The 19966-nt window shown below is 40.9% G+C and overlaps 1 protein-coding gene across 1 annotated transcript in view; it reads left to right on the top strand.

Annotated features, from left to right (window-relative positions):
- Nucleotides 1–19966, top strand: part of LOC105935942 — a 37522-nt gene that overhangs the window by 9306 nt on the left and 8250 nt on the right. Inside the window, exons 6-20 of the mRNA XM_036146652.1 lie at nucleotides 166–227; nucleotides 3408–3446; nucleotides 3539–3781; nucleotides 3918–4702; nucleotides 7556–7687; nucleotides 7771–7808; nucleotides 8659–8805; nucleotides 8897–9031; nucleotides 11713–11751; nucleotides 14180–14305; nucleotides 14681–14807; nucleotides 15920–16090; nucleotides 16175–16209; nucleotides 18001–18147; nucleotides 18522–18656. Coding sequence (XP_036002545.1) covers nucleotides 166–227; nucleotides 3408–3446; nucleotides 3539–3781; nucleotides 3918–4702; nucleotides 7556–7687; nucleotides 7771–7808; nucleotides 8659–8805; nucleotides 8897–9031; nucleotides 11713–11751; nucleotides 14180–14305; nucleotides 14681–14807; nucleotides 15920–16090; nucleotides 16175–16209; nucleotides 18001–18147; nucleotides 18522–18656 — 2361 coding nt within the window. The remainder of the gene's footprint in view (nucleotides 1–165; nucleotides 228–3407; nucleotides 3447–3538; nucleotides 3782–3917; nucleotides 4703–7555; nucleotides 7688–7770; nucleotides 7809–8658; nucleotides 8806–8896; nucleotides 9032–11712; nucleotides 11752–14179; nucleotides 14306–14680; nucleotides 14808–15919; nucleotides 16091–16174; nucleotides 16210–18000; nucleotides 18148–18521; nucleotides 18657–19966) is intronic.

Below are 19966 nucleotides of genomic sequence, written 5' to 3'. Positions count from 1 at the left end.
TGAAAAGTTCAAAGGAATACCTTTGTAAAGCACCATATCTAAAGCACTATAATGTTGAATTACCATATGTAACAAAAAACATTAGGTACCTGGTTTTGATTTAAGGTTGTGAAATGTGTAAAGACAGAGACGCCTCTGTACTTAAGCTGTGATTTTGGCTCCCAGGCCTGGCTGTCCCACCAGAATAGCAGCTTTCACCTGGAGAGCTGCGGGATCCTCCGGACACAGTAAGTCCTCTCCTGACCTCTTCCTTTTAAATGTCTGTGCTCATAATGACCTTCTGTTGGTTGGGGTCGTTGGCCGAGAGGCGGGGGTACACCCTGGACAGGTTGCTGGTCCATCTCAAAGATACACAAGACAGACAACCATGCACGCAATTACACATAAACCCAATTTACAGTGGCCGGTTAATCCAACGGTCATGTTTTTGTAGCCTTACCAGACTGATTTACTCCATAGTCTGGTAAGGAGCCGGTAGAGCCCGATTTCAAAGACAGGACTAAAAGGGTCAGCATCATCAGGTTAGAATCAATCGGATAACTACGGATCAGACACAAAAAACTCCAAACTCCTCTGTTTTTTTTTTTTTTTTTCAATTTGTAACATGTCATGTCATCGAGCAAACTCTCCAGTGAATGATTTTTGTCCATCCCTCCACCTTCTTCCGCTTATCCGGGGTCGGTTCGTGATGGTAGCAGCTTCAGTAGGGAGCCCCAGACGTCCCTCTCCCCAGCCACTTGGGCAAGCTCCTCTAGGGGAATCCCAAGGTGTTCCCAGGCCAGCTGAGAAACGTAGTCCCTCCAGTGTGTCCTGGGTCTCCTTTCGGTGGGACGTGCCCGGAACACCACACCAGGGAGGCGTCCAGGTGGTATCCTAATCAGATGCCCGAGCCACCTCAACTGGCTCCTCTCAACGTGAAGGCGCAACGGCTCTACTCTGAGTCCTCCCCGGATGACTGAGGTCCTCACCCTATCTCTAAGAGAGAGCCCAGACACACTACGGAGAAAACTCATTTCGGCCGCTTGTATCCAGAATCTCTTTCTTTTGGTCATGACCCAAAGCTCATGACCATAGATGAGGGTAGGAACGTAGATCGAGAGATTTGCCTTTTGGCTCAGCTCTCTCTCCACCACAACGGATCGGTACAGCGCCCGCTTTACAGCAGACGCCGCACCAATCCGCCTGTGGATTTCTCCCTCCATCTTCCCCTTTTTGTCACTTTTGTCTAAATCAGAGGATACATACACTTTCTTGATCTTCCAAGGCACCAAGCAACATAAATCTCCGTATCTATCTGGACTGTTATGAGAGCTAACAAAGGGCTAATGCATTAAGGGTATGGTGGTTGTGTGAGGGGTCCCTGATGATGTTACGGGCTCGGGACACAGAGCGCTGAGAAGAAATGTCTTTTATGGAGGGAAGAGAAGCCCCGATGATCCCTTCTGCTGTCCTCACCACTCTCCTCATGTTCTTCCAGTCGGAGGCACTGCAGCCTCCACACCACACAGAGAGACAGCTGGTCAGAATGCTCTCTATGGTGCTTCTGTAGAAGGTCGTGAGGATGGGTGGGGGCAGGTGGCCTCTCCTCATCCTTCGCAGGAAGTACAAGTGCTTCTGTGCCCTCTTCACCAGTGACGTGGTGTTCACAGACCAGCTGAGGTTGTCCGTGATGAGCACCCCGAGGAACTTGGTGCTGCTAACCACCTCCACAACTGAGCTGTTGATGAGCAGTGGAGCGTGGTGAGGCCGTTCTTCTTGAAGTCGACGATGTTCTCCTTCGTCTTCTCCACGTTCAGGATCAGGCTGTTGTCCTGCACCAGCCCACCAGCTGCTCCACCTCCTCTCTGTAGTCCTGGTCGTTGTCGTCTCTGATCAGACCCACAACCATTGTGTCGTCTGCAAACTTCACGATGTGATTGGTGGTGAACCTGGGGACGCAGTCGTGTGTCAAGAGGGTGAACAGCAGGGGGCTCAGGACGCAGCCCTGATGGGAGCCCGTGCTGAGGGTGATGACATCAGAGGTGTTCTGTCCGACCCGGACTGACTGAGGTCTGTTGGTGAGGAAGTCTAGCAGCCAGGTGCGAAGGGGTGTGCTGAAGCCCAGATGTTCCAGTTTTCCCACCAGATGCTGTGGGGTGATGGTGTTGAACGCCGAGCTGAAGTCCAGGAACAGCATCTGCACGTGCGTGTTCTTCTCCTCCAGGTGTTCCAGGCTCAGGTAAAGAGCAGAGGAGATGGCGTCCTCAGTGGAGCGGTTCCGCCGGTAGGCAAACTGGAAAGGGTCAAGTGTTGGGGTGAGACTGGAGACGATGTGTTCCTTTACCAGCCTTTCAAAGCACTTTATCATGATGGGAGTCAGTGCAATAGTCCGGTAGTCGTTGAAACAGGTGACTTGAGGTTTCTTCGGCACCGGAATGATGGAAGCAGACTTAAAGCACGCTGGCATTGTGGCTTGGTCCAGCGAGGTGTTAAAAATGTCTGTGAGGAGACCAAACCTCCCAAAGAAGTTATTTAGTCCATTGAGTAAGTCAGCATCAACGTCACCCACCGGGGCGGGGGCGGGGGGTATTCTGTTATTGCCCGTATGCCTTTCCACATGCTCCTGGTGTTGCTGGCGTCATGGAAAAACTCCTGGATTTTCTGACTGTGGTTCCGCTTCGCTAGCCTGATGGCACGGTTCAAGTTGGCTCTCGCTGTCCTCAGTGCCTCCTTGTCCCCAGACTTGTCGGACCTCCACAGTAATCCAGGGTCCATGGTTGGCTCGGGTGATGATGGTCTTTGTGGTACTGACGTCCTCAATGCATTTGTTGATGTAGGCTGACACAGTCATGGCGTACTCGTCAATGTCAAGGGACGAAGTGACACTCCGGCAACTTGGGAATAATATTTAGTGTGCCTTATGTGTCTGAAAAAATACTTTAGTGTTCCCTCATTGACTTGATTTGAGTTCCATGGAGGCACAGCTGTTGATTTATTTTAGGGCAACAGATCCAACACACTGCTGCCTTGTGAGATATTGTGCAAAAATCACCAGGAATCACCGGGTAACACAAGGGAAAGACCTTGTGACAGTGCTGGCTGAAACTGCTAGGAGCAGATCCTTAAATCCCAACGGATGTGGGCTGAACGGTCACTCGTGTTTTCTCCAAAAAACAGTATTACAGTTGGTGTATTGTAATATTAAAGGGCATTTAGCAAATGTATGGCTTTCCTTATGTGAGTGAGCATCTATTACTGTTCATGGTCAGTCACTGACTAGTGGTTTAAGGACGCTTTTGTTTGGAAGAGTGTGGTTGGAATGGAAAACCATAAACCAGGAACTCTGCCTACATTGTTAGTTGGTGGTCAGTAACCTCTGTTTTAGTTTAAGATCTACATGACAATATTTTGTTTTCCCTGCTCCACAGATATCCCCAATGGGATGGGGAAGTTCTACCACTACTCAGGTAAAAGTCCCCTACTAAGGAACATGTATTCATAAATTTATTAGTGCTAAAATTAAAACTTTATCCACATCACCTTTCCTCTGGCATAACAGCAGTCGTTCCCCATCAAGTAGCCCCTACCTGGATTATGGCTCAGACAGTCAAATGAGCAGGTCTGGAAGCAGGTCCCGTTCTCCATCATACAGCCCGCCTCCGGGTCGTTTCTTCAATAGAGAAAGGTCAAGGTCCAGAAGCAGATCATGGTCCAACTCCTACCACCATAGTGGGCCCAAAGGCAGAAGAGAAGGGAGCATCAGTCGATCCAGATCACCTTACCACTATGGACACTATCAAAGGTTTGTCAGAAGATAGGCAATTTAGAAATAATTGGAATCCAATTAAACAGTAGAATGTTATTGTGGCTGAAAAGGTTATTGTTGAAGATCAATGTCATAAATAACTCTACCAAGTCATATTTTTCTTGTCTGTTAGGTTTCAATCTCAATATTGCTCTTCCCGGTACATGTGCCCATCTTCCCCTCACAGTCACTTACGTTCAAGGAGCCGTGAGAGACTGTTTTCATCAAGGAACATAGACGAGAAACCCATTTCACCGAAGAGAAGCCAGGAGAGACTGTATTTGTCCAGGAACATTGATGAGAAACCATTGTCATCGAAGAGGAGCCAAGAAAGATGCTCTTCATCCAGAAACATAGACGAGAAACCACTGTCACCAAAGAGGAGCCAAGAGAGAGTGTCCTCATCCAGCAAGATAGATAATGCAGTCTTTATTGATCTCACAGTCGAGAAACCTTTCTCACCGAAGAGAAGCCAAGAGAGATTGTCCTCATCCAGCAAGATAGACGAGAAACCTTTGTCACCGAAGACGAGTCAAGAGAGAGTGTCCTCATCCAGCAAGATAGATAAAACAGTCTTTATTGATCTCACAGTTGAGAAACCTTTCTCACCGAAGAGAAGCCAAGAGAGAGTGTCTTCATCCAGGAAAATAGATGAGAAGTTGTCCTCACCGAAGAGGAGCCAAGAAAGATTGTCCTCATCCAGGAAGACGGATGAGAAACCGTTGTCCTCATCCAGGAAAATAGACAAAAAAACATTATCACAGAGGAGGAGCCGAGAGAGACAGACATTGACAGAACAGGGCGACGAGAGACGGCCGTCCAAAGAAAGTTCGATTCATCGTAGTGAGAAGACGGGCAGTGCAGCGAGAAATATAAGAAAACCAACAGAATCATCTGGTAAAATAGGCGAATCATCAGGTAAAGTAAAATAATATATATATATATATAATAGATAGATAGATAGATAGATAGATAGATATGCAGAAGCCTAGATCTTTTGTTTGTTTTAGCTTACAGTTGTTACAGTAACTTTTTTATGTTCTGGAAGGATTAGGACCAGGGCCCTAAGCAATAGCCTTGCTTGCCTACAGTATCACAAGGGCTCTGTTTCTAACTTCAGCCGTGTTAGCTAGTTAAAGGGGAACTCCGGTCAACAAGGAAAAATCAGGCGATCATTATTTATAACTAAAACTAATACGTTTGTGGTGATTTAATGAATTTAGCGTTAATCAATAAGAAAATAAAAGCATAAATTGTCGTCTGGATCACTGTCTACTGATATTGCCCATATTTGGGCAATAATGGCCACCTAACATCACATCCTGTGACGCAACATCGCGGTGAGCTGAGGGTAGTTCTCTACGCTTTACAAGCAAACTCAATAGGAGCTGTTGCACACAGCTGCGATTAGCAACAAGTATTTCGGATTTCGAGAGGACTTCACTATTGAAATTCGCGAGAGCTATTGTTGAAGCAACAATGCTCATGTGCATGGCCGTTGGATGTTCCAATACATCGGGTAAAGACAGAAAAAACATTAGTTTTTTTCACCTTTCCATTTCATGATCCACTGGTTCTTTTGTTGAAATGCCTACTTGAAGAGGATGGATTTACCATCGTGCTTCTGGCCAGAGAGAAAACATGTCATCTGTAGCCAAGATTTGAAAGAGGAATGTCTTCAGGATGACATGAGAGCGAGACTTTTCGGTAGATTTTTATTTATTTTTTTATAATGTAGAATTTGCTGGGACATTTGTTCACCCGATCAGAGCGACGGGGTGATACAACACTTAGAAAAAAATGGTCACTGTGGCATATCCCCCTTATTTTATGCGAATTTGGTCTTATTTTTTCTAACGTCGCTTGTAAATTTCATGAGTTGCGGGTTACAGGTTTTTTTTGCCTTGTTTCTGAAAGTGAAGTGGCTTGTTTTGGCTCTAAACTAAGTGATTCCGAAATTTCCCTCTGCCTCATAATGCGCTGCAGCTCATCTTGACAGGAGCAGAGAGTAAACTCAGAAAGAGCCGCTCTGCCCGTATTTTCTGCAGTTTACGGTTGCAATAAATGATGAAAGTAGATTAGGCGGTGCAGATCACCATTTTGAGCAGAGATTGGTTCTGAAGATGAGCTTTATACTTATCTTATAACATTGCAGAACCCAACCCATAAACCATACTTTAATGCTTATTCGTTGTCTTTTTATGTCTCTAAAATGTAAAATTAGAATTAATTTAAATGCTTAATACAATGTCTATCTTTGTTTAGGGGTTAAAAATATATTTTGGCATGAAAACGGGTATTTATTTACAAGGGGACAGATAGGGCACTGGGGCTTGCTCTACAGCCGATCCCGCGACCTCACGTCACAAACTGGGAGGTGGCAGTACTGTTCTTCACCAAGATGGCAGCCTCCATAAAAGGACCTTCAAATGAAAATTACTCTAAATTATAAAATGTTATCATTTATTGAACAGTATGTAATAATTTCATATTTAAAGTACTTTCAGCAGTTTGAATTCTGATTTTGACCGGACTTCTCCTTTTAAAAGGGACTGAAATGGAATTTCTCATAGGAGTAGCTGGTCCTTGCCTTTGTTCTAACATATGTAAACTAACATTTTCAACGGCTAATTAGAGCAAAAGCAGGTGGACCTGCAAAGGGAAAATAAATTAGCTGGACTCAGAATTTACTCGGCAGCTTTCATCCTAACAAAATAGCAACCACTCCACTTCCTGTACCTCAAATCCTGTGTCTATCATACACAACCTAGAGTGTTGTTCGGTTTACAGCCCCCGCTAACACCAAGTGGAGAAACAGTAAAACAACTCTTGCCTGTTACCAAATAGAGGACACAACAATATATATTAGGACTGGGCAAATAATCTCTTTTGCAATACAATCACAACTTAAAAAAAACACACTGTCCAAATTACTAATATATATAATAATAATATTAATAAAATATTTTTAAGTGGGCTTGCCTCCACATGGAAGGGAAGAGGGTAGCTGCAGTGAGATAATGTAATTTTAGACTTGTTTTAGAGTTTATATAATTATACTCTTTACCAAAAACTTTCAGGAATCTCACCATAGCATTAAGTTCCAGTCACACTGTTTAATACCTATATTTTTTTGCTGGTTGTACTTTACATTCAATATGGATTGATGTCCAACTCGATAAGCTATTGTCATGAAAAAAATATTTGGATTTATAAAAAAACAAAAAATCTTGTTTTAAATAGTGCTTGTTTACAAACATACTTTATCTACAGGCCATTTTTGTTACTTGTGGTTAATGCAGTATAAATGAAGTATAAAGTATAAATGAAATCGCAATCGTGGTTTAAAAAAAATAACAATTTTGATTTTTGGCAAACTCACAGCCGTTGTGTGAGTGTTGGTATATACATGTAAATACACAACATGTGTTGATGCATGTGTGTGTGTGCGTGTGTATGTATTTATGATTTATGTATATATATATATATATATATATATATATATATATATACACACACACAATCTTGCCAAAAGTATTTACTCATCTGCCTTGACTAACATATGAGCTTAGTGACATCCCATTCCTAATCCATAGGGGTTTATATATATATATATATATATATGTATGTATGTATGTATGTATGTATGTATGTGTGTATATATATATATATATATATATATATATATATATATATATATATATATATATATATATATATATATATATATATATATATATATATATATATACTGCTTTTTTTCTTTCCAAGGTTCTGTGATCACATCTGGCAAAGGTGAACCAAAAGCTAAAGAACTGAGCAAAAGGCAGCCGCCACAGGTTTTGTCAGATGATTGGACTCCAGGGGAGATGATAGGAAGACTTTTTTCTTTCAAGAATCTAGGTATGTAAATTTTACGTTCCTACAGATCATTCCAGCAATTTTTTTGTTCTTTAATTTGCCATTTCTTTGCCTCTCCTTTCCAGCGACTGTGGCTCGGAAAAATTTAATGTCACACCCAGATGTAAGCCTTTTTTTTCTTTTTATGTTGTTTTTATTACTACTAATCAAAAGAGGGATCTTAATAAATATGTATTCATGTTGTATTCATTTAATGCAAAATGCTGCTGAAAATTAATTGTTAGCGAGTGCAATCTTTTTTTTTTTTTTTGATGGGGACCTATTATTAACTGACCAAGAAGGCAGATCTGTGAGCTGCACCGTGACTCAGCAAACAATGAAAGTCTGAAACCAACGCCTCTAAACGTCTCCTCAGTGCAGTGAAAACGTATCTGCCCTCTTAACATGATTAAATTGTAATAAAGGCTTGAATGAACTGTAATTAAACATATTTTGAGAACGCTAAATTGGCTTTTACAAGTCATACCCTAACCTGTAAAATCAAGAAGTTACCTAAATAAGATAAGCTTACCTGGACAGCCAGCTCTGACCTAGGATGCTCCCTTAACCCAGTGCAGGTGGTGTGAGACAGAAGGCAACAATAGCATTACCATTACACAGTTCCTGTTGGGAGGCCCATTACCAAGATGTGGTTGGTGTTGTCAACCATCTCCCAAAATCATATTTGTATGTATCTCTGATGTTTGGAGACAGCATCATATTACAATTGATGTGACCAGTGGGTTTTTTTTCACTGATGATGTTACCCTACCCAAAAACTAGCATAAAACAGTCCATTTTCTTAGCTGAGGAACTTTATGTTCACAAACAAACCCTCATGGTTGCCTCTGTGGACTGACTGTACATATATGAGGCGTCTGTCATTGATGTGTCACGAGCTGTGTCCTAACCAACATGGTTTTACAGTAAATTGACTGCTCATGTACTCATCCTCTTCGTTTTTGATCTATCAGGTTTCAAAGTGGAAACATCTGCTGCTAATATCCAACCTTCCTGAGTATTTTGATGGCTGTTACACAGAGGATGAGATCGTCAAGATTCTCCCGTCTTTTGGATTCGAGAACCCCTGTGACATTTTTGTAATTCCTCACAAACAAGCGGTAGGCTTCTGCTTGCATTTGATCTTTTATTAGTTGAGCACTTTTGATACATGGCTATAACCCAAGACCTGATTTCCTGTGTTTCATTTAGGTTGTTGCTTTCAAACAATATACGAAAACACTGAAGGAAACGCTGGAGAAAAAGCTTGCATCTTGTGATGACATCTTTCTCAAAGGGTCTAAACTACAATTTCAGACTTGCATATTGCCAACAGATGATTCACCGGTAAGCTCACGTACCAGGCAATAAAGCGGCAGCTTAGTGTGAATGAAGACTAGCTGTTAGTCAATACACCGATCAACAGCAACTTTAAGAGCCTCATATCAGAACATTTACTCACATCTATCAACTGTCTGGTCACATCTGAGCCTCTGCAGATTTAGCATCCGGTTCAGTGAACACCAACATTCATACTGTATTCCCAGCGACATTCCAGTCTTTTCCATCTGGAAAGATATATTTTTTTTAAGCATTTTTATCACTGGACTTTGGACCATTTTGTATTTTTTCGCTGGGAGATGCTAATAGTCGTAACCCGCTTCCTTGTTTTATCCCCTGCTTTGCATGTGCAGTGTTGGACTTCCTCTTTTATCAAAAATAAACACAAAGGACTTTTATTTACCAGCAAATTGAGCAAAAACAAAGCGTAAAATGGCTAAATAATAACTAATATGCCAGCTGGACATGTTAATACTTCATAAAAACTTTGTATCCAACCAGAGGGAGCTGCTGACATATACATAAAAAAAAAAATCATACAACGTTATTGGAAAATTATACTAAAGTCATGGCTAAAGTCATATACTAAAGTCGGACATGTGAACAGTGGAGAAACGAGAGCGGCTGCTCCTTGGTCCTGCTGATTGCCAAGGCCAAATTCTTGCATTTCACTGTGCAGATAATGAATGTCTGGGATATTACTGTCTTTGTTTTGTCTCACGGCAAGGCCACTGTTTGGTATTAGGGAGAGCAGAAAAGGGGGGGAGGGGGGAGGCAGAAACAGTGCAGACGGTCTGGCTACTGGAACGTGGGGAAACTGATCCAAGTGCGCCTGACGTAAAAAAGAAGTATTTCCGCACTGTTGAGTGGCGGAAATACGTCAGGAAGCAAAATTTGTTGGGGCTCCCAATACAACCTTTGTATTCAAAACATTAAAAGAGCTCAAAATTGTTATTTTTTCAGTACTGTTTCAACCATAGAAGCAAGTGCTGGTCCAGGGGTCCGTTCATCGTACATCGCTAACTCAGTTAGCAGGATTTCATTGTTGACGATTTGGCATGATCTTGGATCGTTTGGTTCTTCGAAAGACTTCCTGCACTTGTTGTCATAGCAACTTGTGCGCCAGCTTAAGCCTGCTCGAGAGCAGGCTTATTTCATGTAAACAATATTAAATCGCAGCTTTATAAGCGGAGGAGATAGGGAAGTCTGCCGTAGCCATGCCCATTTTTACGACTGCAACCTGAATAATTTGCAGAGTTTTTCTAATTAATCGCGTATTGCGCAATAGACAGGATCCTTTAGCGCAGCGCAACAGTGTAATTGTTGTAAGATTTTCTTGGTGGCTGTTATAAACAGACAAACACATCATTTAACAGTGGCTTTTAAAGAGGAAAAAGTGATGTTAGAGCCATAAATCTAAAATATTTAAGTTATTTGTATGATGGTTTGCTTTTTATTTTTATCCTTTTCAGTAAGAAGATTTGTTCGGGCCATTTTATTGTGAAGTTTAGTTTACTTTGAAAGGCTTGCTTCCTGTCGAGCCGTATATGGTATTAGAAAAAACTATGGATGGATTATCTAGACATGGAGCAATACAGTTTTACCGTGTGAACTGTGGATGACTTGGAAAAGGAAAATTTTCATCTTTTATGGATAAAGATTTTTTTTGTTAAAATTCCCAGTTTGCACGTGTCCTTTACTTCTAGTGTCTAAGGAATGACACTGAAATTTGGATCTCTTGACATAACAAGTGCCTTTTGAAAATAAAGTATAATAATTAAAGGCTACCATTTTGTAGAATATTCTTGTATTTCACTTTTACTTGTCCCCATGTTCTAGTGGGTCCCGTGGAGGCTCTGACATAAAAGAACAAAGTAAATATGAGATTATTTAAATGCAAAAATTAATACTGTAGAAAGTGATAGAAACAACTACCATGGACAGTATTTACGCATTAATTTGTCTGCTGCTTTTTGCCAGCCCTCTCTCCTGGCTTTAACAGATTTTGAGGTGTTTTAATTAATGACTCAAATTCGGTATAACCTTCCATTAAAAGCTCGTGTTCTGCTTGGGAGAAAAACTGTGGGCGTTCTTTAGCCATGCTGAACAGCCAATAGCAGCGCTGCTGATCATTGTTTCTACTATCGATACATTTCCCCTTTTAAACAAACGCATTAACGCGCAGTTGTCTCAGATAACTCAATCCAGCCGTACTAATCGTAAACAACAGGTGTGTTGGAAGAACCCAATTAGCCGGATCATGATTAGCCGGAGGAAATCATCTTGGATGTGTCATTTGATCTCGGATGTTTTAAGCAACGTACGAAGAACGGACCCTAGCCTAGGCGCTCGGAAAACAAACAAACTCGTATAATACGGCTTAGTTTGCTATTTCTTTGTTCAGCAAAGAAGGAAGTTCATCCTCTTCTGTGTTTTTTGTTTTTTTGTTTGGTTTCTAAGGAAAATTTGAAACCTCCGCATTTCAGTGTTTATATTCTGAATAAAACCATGTGCGAATACACACACATTATGTTTGGATTAACTGATTGTGTGCCCATACAAACAGTACAGTCTGATAATTTTTGGTTTTTTCTTTTATTCCGAATACATGTCAATACAATCGTAAAATTTTGTGCATTGAAGCATAGCTTATAATATTTACTTAGGATACTCTGTTTCTGTTTCAGCTTGGGTTCTACAAAATACTGATGAGGCTCCTGTCTTTCGTAAGTATAGCTCAAACACGTTCAAATAAAATCTTTAAAAGTTGTTCTTTGTTTTAAGCTGCTGGGTTCTGATCATAGGTTGTGTGTTCAGGTGGCTTTTCAAACCGTATCATGTTCCTCTCAAGGTTTCTGCAACATGTAATTGATCATGGCGCACCACCACAACATCAAAGCCGCCACACCTTCAAAATGCCTTTTTTTTTAAAAAATATATAAGTTGAACTTTTTGAGATGAACTCAAAGATTTAAAAGTTTTTCCACATACAGAATATCACCATTTCCCTCCAATATTGTTCACAAACCAGTCTAAATCTGTGATAGGGGGCACTTCTGTGCTGAGATAATCCATCCCACCTCACAGGTGTGCCATATCAAGATGCTGATTAGACACCATGATTAGTGCACAGGTGCGCCTTAGACTGCCCACAACAAAAGGCCACTCTGGAAGATTCAGTTTTATCACACAGGACAATGCCACAGGTGTTGCAATGGCATGCTGACAGCAGGAATGTCAACCAGAGCTGTTGCTCGTGTATTGAATGTTCATTTCTCTATCATAAGCCGTCTCCAAAGACGTTTCAGAGAATTTGGCAGTACATCCAATCAGCCTCACAACCGCAGACCGTATGTAACCACACCAGTCCAGGACCTCCATATCCAGCATATTCACCTCCAAGATAGTCTGAGACCAGCCACTCTGACAGCTGCTGAAACAATCTGTTTACATTCTGCTTCGACCGACTGGGGTTACAGAAGACAGAGCAGAGACACAACAAGAGAGACAAAAAAGCACAGAAGCACACATTGATCTAGTAATCTGTTCTACATTAGATGGTAATAGCGGGTGATCCCTGGTCTTCCCTGGATGATGTCACAGCTAACCCAACGTCAGACCAGATGTACCTACTATGAAGAAAAAGAGAGAGGACAAAAAAAGTTAAAAATCGCAATGACGACAAGCAATGCAAAATGAAGAACAGTAGAACTCAGTAGAGTGAGAAAAATAGAAAAACAATTATAAAGATAGACTCTGATGTCCTCCAGCAAGATTCTTTGGTTTCGTCTTCCATGCTTCCTCTTTCATTCTACACATGACATCCTCAGTGATGTTCATGTCTGTTGACTGGGCTGGCCAGTCCTGGAGCACTGTGATCTTCTTTACCTTGAGGATCTTTGATGTGAAAGTATGCGATGGAGCACCATCCTGCTGCAAAATTTGACCCCTCCAGTAGGCTTCCTGCAATACTTGCGGCAGCTGTGATGTAATTCAACCGAAGATTCATCTGAGAAATACACCTTCTGACACTTTTCCAGCATCAATTATTTTAGCAGGCTGGGCCTTGGCAAATGCCACACAGTTTTTTTTAATTGGCTTTTGTTTAGTGCTGGTTCCTGCCCACTAATTCTACCATGGAGGCCATTTCGAGACAGAATCCTACAAGCTGGTTGACACGGGTTACCTGAGGTGACCAGGTCTGGTGGAGCTTTGCCTCACTGGAAATGCTCGAGCCAACACATTGTCCTCCCAAGCAGTTGGCTTGCGGGCTCTGCCGGACCTGGGCTTGTCAAAAACATTTTCTTAATCTTTGTACTTGATGCTGAGACACATTGAAGGCGTCTTCAGCCTTTTGAGAATCAACGCTTTGGTCTCAGGGTGACTCCTAGGTATGTTGTCAGAGGTCAAGTTTCAGTTGATGTGGAGGTCTGGTGTGCTGCGGTTCTTTTTATACACACCCACTAATTGACTGGTCAATTATTGATCACAGGTGAGGCTGTAATCTAGGATAACAGGATCCAGGAAGCTTCCTGGATAGGAAGCGAAACGTCATCAAACTACGGAAAACAAGTCCAGATGTTTTGTTTTTACTTTTTTTGGAATGACTCTGACCTGGATGACTGAGAATCTTCACCAGCACTTTCATATGAGCCATTTCTAAAACCAATGGATTAATTAAAAATCAGGTTATAAGATGTTGTTTCTACAAAATGGAGAAGTGATAAGACTTTTGTCGGGGACTGTATAGACTTTAAAGTAGTGTTTTTTTGTCCATAGAACTGTTAATTCTTGACATTTGATTCACACACAGCTTCAATCACTTTGTTCATGTTGTGGGCCCCTGAAAACTGTCTTGTTGTTACAGTTTGTTTTGTGTAGCATGGATTTGGGCAATGCATTATTCATAAATCATTTTATAAAGGTGATTTAGAAAAAAAAAGAGGACATTTTTAGATCTAAACTAGTTTAATCAGTATTGGGTTTTTTTTGGAGTTTCTTGTCTTTGCAAAATGCTGTCCTATAGCCTGAGTCCCCCCTGCCCCCAAAATAATATAAAATTTCTGCCTCTACAAATGAGGTGGGACCCATCCGCTCTGGCTGTTGCAGGGTTGTTGTGTATCTGCTGTTTAACGTTCACTGTTCTCGTTTTAGAAGGGGAATAATTGGGGAGAAAAATTAACCTACATCCAGAATATCTCACCAAGTGAGGCCCGCAACCTCAGGAAGGCTCTGAGAAAGATTGGGGGTGTAAGGAACTACCTGCCTCTACTCAACAAGGTACAAACACACACCAAGACCTATAGGCATCGAGGCTGAACTATGCATCCTTAATATATTGCAGTATGTTGTAAAGCAATGTTTGGAGCCCAATCTTCCTTGGCTGATATGTTATAAGTATTATGAACTTGCAGTTTACATGCTCAGACACAAATGACATTGCCCAAAAGGCTAATGGTCACAGAGTGATGGAAGCACAGATGAGAAAGAGAGACAAGAGAATAGGCATTTGTTGCGACTCATGTAATCGTCACCATATTTACCAGCTTTATAAACATTACAGAGGTTTCTAATATAAAGCCCTAATGGGTTGCGCCTTAAAGTAAACTTTAAACACATTATTTTTTTTCCCCTTGGCACCTGTGAATCTTTCAGGTTTATGTTGAATTTGAGTCGAATCACGATGCGGATCGGCTCGGAGTTTGGTACAGCTTCCTGAAACGAGGCTGTGAGCACAATGTACGAAGGTTAAATGTAGAAACGTCCTACAAAGTATCTACTGGTAAGTTTATGTTTAAAAAATCTTTTGAATAAAATTTGCATGAGCCATATTTAGATGTCTCTAAAAATAAAAAATAATTGTTTAAACATCAGGGCGTTATGATTAGTGATTTAGCCATTATTGACTAAATCCGCATTTTTTGGCACTAGGATGTTTTCACTCCAATTCCGAAAAGTGCTTGAAAATAAAAAATAAAATATGTTAAGTATGTTTTTTTTACTAGAATAATTTATTACAAAATTGCATATTAAAATGTCCAAATAGGCTTTTACAATTTCAGAAATAAAACAGATAAAATATGCAATTAACTTGCGATTAATATCGAGTTAACTATTGACATTCTCCAATTAATCGCGATTAAAATTTTCAGTCGTTTGACAGCCCTAATGAGAATTTATGTTTTTATTATTTATGAGTGAGTCACCTGAAACCCTTTTCAACTCATGAGGTAAATAATGCTACATGTTAATGTTCCATCTTTGTTTTTTGTTTTTTTGTGTTATTTGTTTCTTACTAAAAGGTGACATACAGGCTAAAAGGTTGATGGAGACAATTTGAGTGACACTTTTGTGGACGATTTTAGCGCATTATTTGGTTGCCAAGATGGCAGCCTCCATCCCAGCACAGAAAGGATAAAAAATATATTATTTTTTCTCTATATAGGTTCACATTGGTGCAAAATTACTACTAATAATACTTTAAGTTTACTATATAATTAGTGTAAAAAGAAAATTCCCAGTGTTTTGTTTGACTTTAAAACCTAATAGAGACAAGAAAGTGGTACAACCTGTTCTGTATCATTTTAATTTTAAATTACTGATTAACAAGCCAGCTGTCTCATGTAAATTAAAAAAACGTTGGGCCTAGGTTACATCCTCCCGATGTTTCCAGACCCTAAAAATGCCCCTGGTTAATCGTATAGGGCATTGTCAATAGAGTTGTATGAATCTCAAAACTAATTTCCCACCTGCCTCCCTCTCATTTTTTTCTAGTTTCTCCTGACTTTCATTCCTCTGCTCTCCTACTTGATAACAAATTGCGGTAGAAATGAAACACGTTTTCTACACAAGTGTGCTAGTTAATGAACTTGCTCCAACTCCTTGTTTGTGCAGCTCCTAGTCTGCCTGAACAGGCCCTGCCTGACCCCCGTGATGCTGTCGCTGATGCAAGGATCCCAAAAGCCAACGGTGGCATTCCAGTTGGTACTGTCCCACCATTTTGGATCACCATGCCAAATCCACCGTACATTTTTCCCACTTACGCACCGTGGTTTGACATCCCTGGTAACAAGAGCTACTTTCTACTACACCTTTAGAACAAGTTAAAGTTGGACCGACTGAATGAATGTGGTTATTTTTGACTCCTAGATTTCCTGACGGTGATGGGAGTTGACGACATAGAGGTGATTGCATTTTTCTGCTTTTATCTTACGTCAGTCTTACAATTTTAATCCAAGTTTTTGATGATATTAAGACTTCCTCAAAATGTGCTGCAATATACAGCCTTGCCAATTGTTGTGGGAATTGGGAAATAAAACATATTTTCCTGAATTATCAAAGAGATCAGGAGATCGGACACCTCTCTCAAATGGGTGACCTGCAGCTGCACTAATTTAAATAGTAAAACACTGTCCTTTTAAAGCCATACCAGGTACCGTATTCTTCAGGCCAAAAGGTGCGCAGTGAATTAACGTAATATGTGTGTCTTTGTCCACATATATGCCTTACCGGATTATAACGTGTGCTAAATATTCTTCCCAAGTGCGTAATATTACTCCACCTTTTCACGTGCACTGCACGTGGAAGAGTTATCCACCTCTGCGGGATGGAAAACTTGGGCTACACTGCCCTGTTTCTAACATAACTTTTATATTGACATAACTTACTAGGTTTATTGTTGTTAGCACGTACTCCAGGCGCGGGCTGCCTTACATGAATCCTTTTTTTTGTTTTTAACAGTGTCCTGTCTGGTAATGTGGCAATAAGTATTGTCTTAATGCCAAAATGAGCTCAACAGATTTTACTTTCACAAGTGGAGCAGTACGGCTTTTGGCACAGTGGTCCTCTTGATTTATGAATGTGAATAGTTTTATTATGATTCATGCGGGGAATATCTCAAATTACATGGACACTACAATGGGAAAGTAGGAGAGGAAAGGAAGAACAAGAAGGAAAAAAAAGAAAAAGTGAAAGAAAGAGCAGATAAAAGGGAGAGAATGATTAAATCTGCCTTTAAAAATTAGATACAAATTTTATCTGACTTACATGAATCCACTTCTAGTTTAGACATACAGTCAGGCAGTCTTGTAGACAGCTCAGATGTCCGATCAGCTAGTGACACAGTGTACCACAGTGCTCCGAATATCAATTGAGCGGAGCAGCTTCATTGCTTACCAAAGTCATACACAGGTTAACAGATTTTTGAGCAAATTGTACCACCTTAAATCGGTCAGTAAGCACAACTTTAATCATATATGAGGCGCATCATCAATTTTTTAAAAACGTTTGAAGACCATGGTCTCGGATTTGGAGGCACTGATTTTCATCCCGGCCGCTTCGCACTCGGCTGCGAACCGCTCCAGTGAGAGCTGTAGATCACGCCCTGATGAAGCCAATAGGACCACGTCATCCGCGAATAGCAGAGACGCAATCCTAAGGCCACCAAAACGGATCCCCTCAACACCTTGGCTGCGCCTAGAAATTCTGTCCATAAAAGTTATGAACAGAATCGGTGACAAAGGGCAACCTTGGCGGAGTCCAACTCTCACCGGAAACGAGTCCGACTTACTGCCGGCAATGCGGACCAGACTCTGACACCGGTCATACTGAGCAATATGGCTTAAATTATTATTTTTTATTATACTAAATCTGATTAATCAAAACATTTTCCCTCCTTTTCATTTCACAAAAAGAAATCAATTATTTTAAAAACTTGCTTTTATGTCAAACATTGTAAACTATGAAAATATAGCAAAATGTTTTCTGCTATTGGTATTACACAATGAGCCAAGAACAGGCTTCCCTTGGGTAGCTTCAAACTCGCTTAAAAAAGGGAATTAAATAAATTAAAGATAGCCCACGTACACCGGGTCCTTCAACTGATATAGCCCCTGTACAGACCTAGACCTGTGGTCACTGTTGTGAAAAAAGTGTGCACCCCTAAAAAAATGTTCTTTTAATCTTGTCCCCTCCAGAAAGCTCGCCCTCAGGCCTCCAAATTCTCTACCATCATGCTGACTGGTTTCTGTGATAAGAGTTGGCAACCAGGCGAAGTCCATAAGTTTATGACAGAATACAGCCTTCATCGCTTCAACGTGATTTTCCTGCCACTGCAGAGAAGGGTGAGGAATGATCGGAAATCCTTCAGATTATCCAGTTTAGCTTTGCATGCAGCTTTATTAATGTGCAGCTGTTATTCACTGTTTTCGTGTAGTTAATGGAATGTAGATAATCAAATTGTAAATCTAAACATCAATTTGGTGCAGCCCAATTACAATTTTGTGCTTTTAAATCATCGAACATTCAAATTAAAGCTGGCTTTTCCAATAAGCTTTTTGGAATTTAATTCAAATCCTGATCAAGAGGTAAAGGACACTGTTTTCTGTTTACGCCACAGAGACATTTATTTTGAAAAGGTGCTTCATCTTCCTGTTTTGATTATTAAACCTTACTTTGTGCTTAAAAAAAGTCTCCTCTGTTTTCCCATTACCCACAGGCCTTTGTGTATTTCAAAAGCTGGGATTCGTGCTGCTCCTTCATCCAGAATCACCTCAAAAGGGTTTTTTCTGAAGGATGCTCCTCTTTCTGCGTCCACTTTGTGTTAGAGGACGTCCGTCCAGGAGCCGCTGAGGTAAAGGGACTGGCTGAAGCCTCAGAATCCTTCACACTGAGCCTAATGAGCCCCGTTTCCACTGCATGCAAATGTGGGCCAAATCAGATTATTTTGCAGGTCAAGTGACCAACAAAAACATTTTAGGACAAGTGGAAAAGCTTACTCCTAGTATACACTGCAATTTTGAGCTGCCGCAGACGACAGATGAGGACTGAAGCAAAATTGTGGAGAAGTCTTTGGTCGTGGCTCTAATCTGCAGTCTTACGTCGCGCTACGGGTTCAATGACGGCCACTGTTAGCGTCTTGCGACATTTCGAAAAAATTTGCTCAAAGTTTGCATGACAATTGGATGGAAACATGGCTTATGACTCCGTAACTGTTCTGTCTACGCCATGGTTTTACTTTTTCTTATTGCCACAAGAGCCATGTTTCCATCGCTGTTTTTTTTTTTTATTATTAATTTTGAAGTAGTTCTTTTGAAAAAGGTAAAATTCAAAATAGCGTAAATAATTTTGCCAAATAGTTTCTGCACTCACTTTAGGTTGCTTTTGACTAGGGCTGAACGGTTAATTGCTTTTAAAATAATATTGCGGTATGAGAAAATTAGATTTTCTATCTGCAAAGGCCTCAATTTGACTGGTCACATCATCTGGGGTGACTCGTGATCAAAAGAGCATGGAGGGAGAAGACTTAATACTTAACCTGTTGAACAGAGGTCTCGTGTTGGACAGAAGCTGAGACGGAGGAAACTTTGGTACCAAAGAGGAGCAGTACGTCATGTAATCATTTTGGATATAAAAAAGAAGATACTAGGTTACGTCAGGTATTGTCCAGAACCAGCCTTGCTACTGTTGCTCCCTCACGAGTAAACACGACCAACCTTTATCAACACTTCAAAAACACCACGAAGCCATATTTGCATGGCTAGAATGCCACCTACTAGTGCCTCGATTACAGGTAAATAAGTACCAGCCAACAGGGATCGCTGACTGAACTGTTTGAAAGCGTTACTCCTTATGAACATAATTCAAAACAGCACACCGAAATAACTCTGGTAATAGCAGAGTTTAAAGCGAAAGACATGATATCCATTAGTGTAGTGACCAGGCCAGGGTTTATGCTTTGGTAAGCACAATGGATACACAGTACACAATGCCCTCATGCACATATTTTAGCCTAGCTATGCAAAAAAGGCAGAGTAGCAGAGCTGAAAATAGTGGAGTTTTTTTATGTATCAACTATTGACTTGTGGTCAAGCCGTACGGCAGAGCTAATACCAGAGACTAACAGTGCATTGACGAAGAGTTAAATCTCTTCAAACCACTTAC

Source organism: Fundulus heteroclitus, chromosome 14 (assembly GCF_011125445.2).
Source record: "Fundulus heteroclitus isolate FHET01 chromosome 14, MU-UCD_Fhet_4.1, whole genome shotgun sequence".
Taxonomy (NCBI): domain Eukaryota; kingdom Metazoa; phylum Chordata; class Actinopteri; order Cyprinodontiformes; family Fundulidae; genus Fundulus; species Fundulus heteroclitus.
This window is presented reverse-complemented; position numbering and strand designations above follow the sequence as displayed.